Below are 10,407 nucleotides of genomic sequence, written 5' to 3'. Positions count from 1 at the left end.
CAGTCAAAACGTCCGGCGTCCCGTCCCTCTCGAACTGTTGGTTGGTCCGATTTCCATGAAATTTGACAAATAATATATTCAACACAGAAAGGAAGTTTGCTGATTAATTATGTGGGCCCATCAGGCTTTTGAGAGCCCCGCAGGGACCTCTTTTTACTACACCTCTTCAGTCCGCTTTGCAAAGGTACTTTTCTTTATCCTTATCTTAGGCTGAACAAGGAAATACATACAGTCAGTCGTACAATCTTGGTGTAGCTGGCATCATGATTGACGGCCCAAAAAGGAAACACATGAATCCTAAGGCTTAAAGACAAAAGGAATCCCTAACCTACTTATCACAGACAAGAAACTCTTACACAATACTGGAAAGTCTGGAAACTTCTTCAGTGCCCCAATGGTATTACGGTAAATCCGCAATCGTTTTCTTTTCATCTTTTGAGAACTCGAAAATTTTGGAAATCTTTAAATCCTTTTCATCATTTCATATGAAAACAGAATTCTTGGAATCACTCGAGGAACTTCCATGTCTCTAATGACCTCGTCAGTCTTCAGTGCCCCAATGGTATTACGGTAAATCCGCAATCGTTTTCTTTTCATCTTTTGAGAACTCGAAAATTTTGGAAATCTTTAAATACTTTTCATCATTTCATATGAAAATTCTTGGATCTTGGAATCACTCGAGGAACTTCCATGTCTCTAATGACCTCGTCGAAACTTCAAAAGATCAAAGTAATCCTTCTCCACAGTCAAAGAATTCCCTCCCTCTCCACAATTTACATACAAAGGATTTCCCGATGTTTGTCCTCTGTGGGTTTGACAGGCTCATTACCTTTACCAGCTTTTGTGGCCACTGTGTTCATTTTGTGTACCAGGAGAAAATTGGAAACTTTGTTCAAAATAAATGATTTACTTTGTACTAGCAGTAGAGTACAAATAATTATGTTCATTTTGTTCAAGACGTAGCATGACTTTTCCCTGACTTTTCCAGTCTCCATGAAATTCCCTGACTTTTCCCGGTTTTCCCGGTTTTCCAGTCTGGTAGACACCCTGTAGCAGTAGAGTACAAATAATTATGTTCATTTTGTTCAAGACGTAGCGTTCTGTTTTCTCATTTGACATGCTTGACAATGTCTGAGATGGAGAGGTAGAAAGGTTTTTCATGTCTTGAAGAAAATTGTCAGTTAGAGGCTGAGGAGAGGAAGCCTTTCAATTTATTGTTTCGGGATGGTAATTTCGAATTTGAATCGGAAACGCAGGATTAGAAAGGAATTTATTTGTCTTAAGACTTACAGGCTAGCAGTACAGTGCGGGTTTATCCCTCCTAAAATATGCCAATGTCTTGCAACTATTGTTTCGGGATGGTAATTTCGAATTTGAATCGGAAACGCAGGATTAGAAAGGAATTTATTTGTCTTAAGACTTACAGGCTAGCAGGACAGTGCGGGTTTATCCCTCCTAAAATATGCCATTGTCTTGCAACTTTTTTTATCTATATCTATTGCTCTTCTACTATAGAACTATAGGAATGTCATAGGAAGGGTGTGTAGCGGTGGGGTAGGACTTTTACTGCCACTAGAGTCCGCAATAAGCTTTTTATTTTCCCATAAAACTAGCCTGGTTTTATTGTTTAGACTGTAGGTTTACTGGGTTAAAGACAGGACATTACAGTACAATCCCGTCAGAATGAACGAGTTGGAATTGTTAAAGTATTCCAAGTGTGAATGTAAAATGCCACTAGAGTCCGCAATAAGCTTTTTATTTTCCCATAAAACTAGCCTGGTTTTATTGTTTAGACTGTAGGTTTACTGGGTTAAAGATGGGACATTACAGTACAATCCCGTCAGAATGAACGAGTTGGAATTGTTAAAGTATTTCAAGTGTGAGTGTAAAGTTCTATGCTTTTCTCTCAAAGGGTTTTGTAGGATTAGGTTAGAGCTGTGGATTATTGTTGGACTCTCTAATAGTCACCCTGGGTTTGACTACTTTGGCTACAAAAAGTATAAGAGGTTATGGTTATGCTTATGTTTATATTGTTTTTTTTTTTTTATATTGATAATAACAAGTAAATACAAATACAAGAGGATCCTTCCTAAGACACAATGCTTCTAAGAAGGATATAAACCAACATTGCTACCAAACTACCAAGTAAATCTTGTAATCCACCTCTAAAACCATTTGCATTAAGCCAAGTTGTTTATTTTGCTTTTGTAAACTATTGTTAAAGCTCTCTCATTGTCTTTTGTAGCCAGCATCAATAGCACGCTGAATACACCAATTCCCTATGACTTGGAATCCGAATGGGTGACCATACTCAAGTGACCATCAGGGCCTCTTCTTGGTCCTAATCAGGCTAGGTGAGGTTGATGTGAGGCGGGTATTATATTTTATTATGTTAAGGAGGTCTCTTCTTGATCCCGTGTGTGCCGCGTCCATTTTTTGTTTAGGAGAATTGCACTGATGTGAGGCTGGTAGCTTGTCGCCGAAACCCCCGTCAAAACCTTAGCAGTTAAGTAGTGACGTAAAACCCCTATCACTGTCTCTCGTGAACTGAAAGGGCACTAAAATACTTTTCCAAGGATATTTCAGACTTCAGGTCTACAGCTGCTGCTTTATTCCATTTTCCTTTTATCATCCCATTGCCTGCACTAAAATACTTTTCCAAGGATATTTCAGACTTCAGGTCTACAGCTGCTGCTTTATTCCATTTTCCTTTTATCATCCGGAGAACTTTCTCTCGTGTCAAAGGCTTTACCTTTGTTTTCCCAGCTCCAAACCTCAAAGTACACATTATCCTTTTAGTACTTTTACTCCCACTTCTTCTTCCTCCTCTCGTTCTTCTCCTTTTTCTTCTCCTCCCTCTTCACTCTGCCTTCGTACCTATTTCTTTCTCCATTAACTCTCGTCCCTTCGTATTCAAAAGGCGTGCCATATTATCTGCAAAACTATGACACATGTAAAGAACCCATGCGTTTTGTAACCTATGGTCTTATGACCTTTATGTTCAGTCCTTTTTACTTTCCTTATCCTATAGGAAGGAAAGTAATGTAATCGGGTCAAATTTTCGATGGTCAGTTTTCAGTGCCAAAACACGTGTTGAGGTCCCTAGAGCCCAATTCCAAAGTTTCAGCCATTGGTCCGTATGTCTGTCCTTCTGTCTGTCTGTCTGTAAACAAAATATCTCGAGAACGGTAAGAGCTAGAGACTTGAAATTTGGTATGTAGCTGTCAAATAAGACAAGGATGCGACACGAATCTTTCGGTTAGGATCGGTGCAACGCTTGGCGGTATTTTGCCGCTTTTTGGCGGTTTTCGGTGTAACTCAACAATATCTCGGGAACGGTATGGGTATGAGCTAGAGACTTGAAATTTGGTATGTAGTTCACAACTGGGACAAGGATGCAACTCAAAACGTTTGGTTGAGATAGGTGCTGCGGTTGGCAGTATTTTGACCGCTTTTTGGCGGTTTTCGACCGTTTTTTGGCGGTTTTTAGCTATACCGAACGGTTAGAGATATTATAAAATTTTAGGGTATAAGAACAAGATCACCCAAATAAGCATCATTCAATAGGATAAGGAAAGTCGTGTGATGTTCACACCAGATTTTTTTTTTTCTTTCTCTCTCTCATCTTGATAACTGAAACTCATTGGAAAGCACGTTGATTGCACCAGTTCCCGACGGAATATTGAAGGTAACTGGTAAGCAACGGTCAACGGTACGCGTGGTTCGTATCAGGAGTAATGACCATCTGAGATGCGCTACTGGTTTTTTCCGGTCCAAAAAAGTTCATGGCCAATTTTAGCAAAAAGTTTATTTAAGATGTCTATTTCTACAACTATAGCTGCTAGCTATGACTGTCTGCTATAGTTCATCCAGATCAATGTGACAGCAATGAGTCATCAACCCAAAATGAAGGAACCAATCAGATTGCAGGAAATCCTTACATTGTTGCAATTCAGGTAAAGGTCTATTTTTGATAAACTCTCTCTTCTAAAATGCAGAGGCAGCTCTAAGTTCAGAGGTTGGATTCCAGAACAAGTAAGGTGGATATCGCCTTACCTGACTTTGTTTCACTTTCGGAGGAAGCACTGTGCAATATAGCTTCCCCTTTTAGAGATTCTCTACCATTGCACAGGTGACATTTTTGGCAACAATGCCTATTTTTTTGCTGTCACATTGATCTGGACACACTATAGTTATACTCACGCAATGGCATATCCAGAGTGTCCGTCTCATCCTCTCCATCAGTCTCCGTATCATAGAATACATCATCATCTTCATCCTCAAGGCTCTTCATCTTCTTCGTCATCATCCAAGGAGGAGTCAATTCACCTCGACGGTCGAGGTTGCTTCATTCACTTCTTCTTGGCGGTTGTCTGGTCTGCCAGGTACTTTGCCTCTGGGCACGTACGATGTCTCCGTTTCTTGTGCAGCTCCTTGTTGGACTACGCAGACCCTGCTGTGAATTCGTCCTCGAGGAGTACAGATCTCCTTCTTCTTGCACTTGAGTGGCTGACAGAGGTCACCTGGAAAGGAGAAGTGGCCGGTGGAATTCAGACATCTCATCTGTAGTTAATTCGGTGCATTACGTGAAATTAAGACATTGTGTACCTCAAGCTTAATTCGTATAATATTCATTATCCTCACTCTGAACTTTGTACTTTTTACTCCTTTACGAAACAAATAACCATTAACTGGAGTAAGGAGTGAAAAACTCCGGAGTGGGGAGTAAAGGATACCGATCTCAGGTGAAACCTCTTTGCGCAGAATGAATCTTAGGTCACCGATCATTATGGCTCTGACTCGGCTGAGTATCAGGAGTGACCTAGGACCAAGGTTCCAATGCCAATCGTTGGACTAGGCTTTGAAATGTCACGTTAGCATTTCTTGAAGGATTCTTTAAACTCATAGAACCATACGGGGAAAAATTCGAATCAGTCCAGTATTTACAGAATATTCTCACTAGCAAAAAATCCACAAAAAATCTCTTTACTCTCCTTATCCGAAAGAAGAGAAAGAAATGTAATCGGAGCCAAATTTTCGCTCTCCAAAATTTTTTCGAGATGTCAACGAAAATGAGAAAACTTTTATTTCATTATAAATAAGAGGCGTATGGTAGGTGTGGGGAAGAGGTGTGGTCTTCATTTACGACATGCCACGTCAAGGCGAACGTCCCAACCATTTGGGCCGTAACCTGCAACTGAAGCCGACTTATGATCAAAAGCCAGAAGTACAATTTGAGTTTAAACTTGGTTTAAGTTTAACTCTTGGATTTAAGCAATCTGATTGGCTAAAAAGTTTAAATCCAGATTGCTTAATCAAACAGTTAAAACCGAGTTTAAATTCTGACTGTGATCTTGGCGTCCGGTCATAAAATGCTATGTGTCTGTGTAATCCTTCTTTAAGGGTGTGTCCGTGTCAGTGTGAGGTTACACGATTAGACCAGCCACTCACTATCAGGTAGACCTGACAGGTACAGCTGATCAGGCCCGCCCGTCAGGGCTACCTGATAGTGAGTGGCTGGCCTATTTTGTCCGAAAGTATTACGTTTCACCAACATAACGTTTTAATGTCCACCTATCACCCGCCACTCCTTTCTCGCACTGCTACGACGACACAAAACTATCAAAAAAAAAAAAAAAAAAAAAAAAAAAAAAAAAAAAAAAAAACAGGGGGAGGGGGACTTACAACGAAAACTTTTCTCGTCATATTTCTTTTCGTATTTGAGAAAAGAGAGGGAGGAAGGGAGGGAGGAACAAAACAGAGACCAATAAAGGAGACACAAGAAAGAAACCAACAGAGAGTCATATAACAGGAAGGAGAATAACAGCAATCGAATGGAGAAACACAGCAATCAGGGGAGAGAACCAGGAATGGAAGGGAGGGAGAGGGAGAGAAGCAAGAATGAGAGGAAGCGAGAGAGAACTAGGAATGGGAGGGAGCGAGAGAACGAGTAATTGGAGGGAGAAGAAAGGGAGAGAGAATGGAAGAAAGATAAAATATGATGCAATGAGAAATCGAAAATCCAATCTAAACTTTTGTGAATTTCTGAGAATTAGGTCTCTTAGCTTACTTCCCCTACTACATATTTTAGGCCCCCCACAAAGAAGCAATAAGCGACAGCAAAGAGGGAAGAGGGTACTGACTCGGTGAGTGAGTAGCTTACTTCCCCTACTACATATTTTAGGCCCCCCACAAAGAAGCAATAAGCGACAGCAAAGAGGGAAGAGGGTACTGACTCGGTGAGTACGCTCCAGGTCAAAACAAAACCGGGGTAGAATCTTCTATTTTGAATTTAAAAGCCAATACTGATGTACAAAATTTACATACATCAGCAAAATATTACTGCCACCACTAGAGAATAAGCTAACAGGATTTTTGTCTCCTCTCCTATTCCTTCCCAACCTCTCTCTTTCCTTTTCTCTGATAAAAACACAACTTTTGCCATTTTCTCCCTTTTTCTTTTTTTCTCGTTTTCTGTTCATCTTATTTCCTAATTTCTTTTCCTTTTCCTGTTTGCTATTTTCTTCTCCGTTGTTTCTCTCTTCCTCCTCCACAACATGTACATACATCAGCAAAATATTACTGCCACCACTAGAGAATAAGCTAACAGGATTTTTGTCTCCTCTCCTATTCCTTCCCAACCTCCCTCTTTCCTTTTCTCTGATAAAAACACAACTTTTGCCATTTTCTTTTTTCTCTCGTTTTCTGTTCATCTTATTTCCTAATTTCTTTTCCTTTTCCTGTTTGCTATTTTCTTCTCTGTTGTTTCTCTCTTCCTCCTCCACAACATTCGTGCTTTTTAGCCCGTCCTTCCTTTGTTATTACGATAGTAATAAAAAAAGGTATAGTGGACGGGCTATTGTATTCGCTTCGGTGTCTATCTGTCTGTCTGTCTGCAGAGATTGTTGGTGTTTTTCTTCTTTTCTTTCCTACGCTTCTTTATTCCTTTTTCCTTCTTATCCTTTATCTTTTTATTCCTCCATGGCCCTCCATTTCTACCACGAGATTCTGAATGAACTTACTGTCTGGATCGTGAATCCATCTCTTCTTCTCTCCAGGTTTACCCACTGGGATCACATTATTTGCTCTGTTGTCATCCTGGAACAGAGGAAATACATAAATGGACAATTAGAAACGTTTTTCCAACAGCAACAAAAAGTTCGATTAAAATTGGCAGTGCCTGCCTAGTTAGCTTCACTCTGCACACAAAAAGCTCATTTTGAGGCTTAGGTATTGGGGTAAACAGACCTAAAAGCTGGTTTAAGCTTATACGAATATAGCTTGGAGGGTAACCTCGTGTGCCTTGGAAGCGGTTCAATTCACCCCCGGGGCAAACTTTATAAGAATTATAAGATTCGAAGACCTCAATCACCCCAAGGAAAAAAAAAAGTGTTAAAAACGTTTACCACCATTTGTTACTGTAAAGCTATGTCCACAAGTGTGGACATAGCTTTAGGTCTCTTACTGAATCATTTATGAGTGGCATTGGAAACATACAGTTGGGAATAGGGGAGGTAGAAGGTACCATAAAGGTGGATATAATTCGAATACGTATGAGTAATGTTACAAGTGAGTACATTCAGGTTTCACAGGCTAGCTATAAATATGTAAAGCCAAAGCCAGACCATCTAATACCGATTCTAGTCATAGTAATGTTCTTGTCGAAAAACCACGTACCGAAGTTTCTCTTGCATTATCTGAAGCAGCAACTTGTTTGGGGGACTTTTTTTTTTTTTTTTTTTTTTTTTTTCATATGAGATTGCGGCCTCGGCCTCCCCCTGTGGCCGCAACTCGAAAATATTAAATAAGAACCCCCTACTTATAAAAAGAGTGCCCGAGGTAAAGGAGAAACACTGACATTTTTTGGCGAAAGTGCTGTTAATTTATAAACTTACCTGTGGCGAAAGTGCTACAATTAAACCTGTCATAACAGCACATTCGCCATGGCGAATGAGCGCCGTACGATAGCGAAAGTGCTGTTTCTAGCACAATATATGTATATGAGGGCGGTACATTATAAAACCGATAAAGCATCGGAACAAGGGCAACCAGTACGGTCGTCAGCATTTCACCCATATAGAGTTTAAGTAACCAGAAAAAGTGTAGGCGAAGGACAGAGGGGTAGCGGTAGTTCCGAGCCTAGAGTCCTTCCCTTCCCACCGATCCTCTCTTTCTTACGGTCTTGCTAATATTGTGGTCGGGAGCACTTGGTAGAATACTTACGCTCGGGGAGTTGTGCGTCCTTGTTCTGAATAACTTTCGAATCGACAGACAATAAAGTGGTGTTTTTATTATTATTATTATTATCGTTATTATCTTTAAGTACCTTTTCCCGATTAGTTTCCTCATTAATTATTAGACTTTAGTAAATAAAATTACCTACTAGTTAAGTGATATCGTAAATCATTTTCTATTAATCATTTTCTAGTGTAGTAATCGTGTAAATAAATAAATGGAAGAAGGAGAAATAGGGGATTCCCCGGGAGGTTCGCCCAGTGGATCGTGGGTGACCTGGGCCGCTCAATCTCCCACCTAGTCCGAGGGGACTTGGACAAACAAACATCTCTTGACCCTAGATTCAACTTTGAGAACCGCTCCTCACCTGAACCTCCTAATAACTCTAACTCCATTACCTATTCTGTATACCATAGCATACCTATTCTTAATAGTGCTTCTAATTTTACTAAATCTAAACTTGATCGGGGGGTCTGTAGGGAGAATCTGATTGTTTGTGGTGGTTCCGTTGTGTCTGCCTTGCACAACAGTGACGTAGATCGAGTCAATGATGGGTCTTCTGCTTCCTCTTCTTCTTCTCCTCCTCCACTTCCAAGTTCTATGATAGGTCACGAACATGATCGAAAGTTGACCGTCTATTATCAGAATGTTCGTGGATTGCGTAGCAAGTTAAGAGAGTTAAGAACTAATGTTCACTTGGTGGATTTTGATCTCTTTGCCTTTACAGAGACCAATCTAACAACTTCTCACTTTGTTACTGAACTTGGATTTCAAAACTTCACAGTATTTCGTTGCGACAGGAGTGTTTCTACTAGCAGGAAGAGTTCAGGTGGAGGTGTTTTATTAGCTGTTTCCCATTCTATTCCTTGCAGCCAAATTTCTTCAAACATTAATACTATCGAGCAAGTCTTCATTCGCTTGTCCTTGGGTAGACTCAAATGTGTTGTTGGTCTTGTCTACATTCCTCCTGCTTCTTCAGTTGATACCTATTCTGCTTATTGGGTAGAGGTTGCTCGAGTGCGTGCTCTTTACCCACACGATGCATTCTTCCTTTTTGGTGACTATAATCTTCCTGACATTTCTTGGAACACTGATGCTGATTTCTTTCCTTCTGGTAGCACCCTCCAGAGTAGTGTCACTATTGAGCAGGTCTTGTTTCTTGATCTTCGGCAGCGTAACTTGGTTCCCAATCACAATGGTAGGATATTGGATTTAGTCTTCTCATCACTCCATACCGATGAATGTAGGGTTCTTCAGTGTGATCCTATTCTCCCTGTTGACTCTCATCATCCTCCTCTGTCGTTCCAATGTGTCTTTCCTGTTTCCGATGAGGTGGTGGATGATGATTATCATGGCTTCAATTTTCGGAAAGGTGATTATAATCTCATTAATAGAACCTTCTTTGAAACTGACTGGCGAGCTCTCTTGTCTGAGGACAGTGTAGAGGATAATGTTCGTCAATTCTATCTAGTTGTCCAGGATGTCATCCAGCTTTATGTTCCATCAATACATCTTAAGAAAGATTCCTATCCTATCTGGTACTCCCCTTATTTAAAGAACCTTATTATCCAGAAAAAGTCAGTACATCGGCTTTATAAATCTTCATCTTCTCCCCATCAATATGCTGCGCGTAGCGAACACGCGAAGCCCCCGGGGGGTGGAGGGGGGCGAAGCCCCCCTCCCGAGCACGAAGTGCGAGTACATAGAATAACAGTATCGAGATCCCCTGAGGCTACAGCAGAATACTCAAAACTGAATAAGATGGGAGGCAGATCCAAGGATAGAGAGGAAAAGTTGAGAGTATCTCTAGTAAATATATACGCAAACAAATAACTGCATAACTGGAACTAAGGAGTGAAAACTCCGGAGTGGGGAGTAAAGATACCTATATCAGTGAAAACCTCTTTGCAGAATGAACCTTAGGACCATTATTCTGACTCTGAGTATGTCAGGTCCTAAGTAAAATACCGTAATACCTAACCTCTCGATTAGCTAATAGTTATCAATATCTTTCGTTGTACTTACTTCTCATTAATTGTAATACTGTGCTTTATCCGTGTAATTGTGTAATTCTATCGTAATAACTAATAAACTGCTTTATCTTATTTTATTATTGTACGTATATACTTGAGTGTTTTATTTGTGTGAACTATGGAGTCCAGTAATAAGGAT

At 40.3% G+C, this 10,407-nt stretch overlaps 1 protein-coding gene across 1 annotated transcript in view; it reads right to left on the bottom strand.

Annotated features, from left to right (window-relative positions):
• The window catches only part of LOC103505492 (proteoglycan Cow), a gene marked incomplete at its 3' end in the record, with an annotated part of 40,285 nt that extends 30,697 nt beyond the window's left edge, over positions 1–9,588 (bottom strand). The window contains exons 1-3 of the mRNA XM_026820818.1: positions 9,471–9,588; positions 9,268–9,413; positions 7,023–7,098 (exon numbers count right to left, since the gene is read on the bottom strand). Coding sequence (XP_026676619.1) covers positions 7,023–7,098; positions 9,268–9,413; positions 9,471–9,588 — 340 coding nt within the window. The remainder of the gene's footprint in view (positions 1–7,022; positions 7,099–9,267; positions 9,414–9,470) is intronic.
• Positions 9,589–10,407: the final 819 nt, after the last annotated feature.

This window comes from Diaphorina citri, unplaced genomic scaffold (assembly GCF_000475195.1).
Source record: "Diaphorina citri unplaced genomic scaffold, Diaci psyllid genome assembly version 1.1 scaffold178, whole genome shotgun sequence".
NCBI lineage: Eukaryota > Metazoa > Arthropoda > Insecta > Hemiptera > Psyllidae > Diaphorina > Diaphorina citri.
This window is presented reverse-complemented; position numbering and strand designations above follow the sequence as displayed.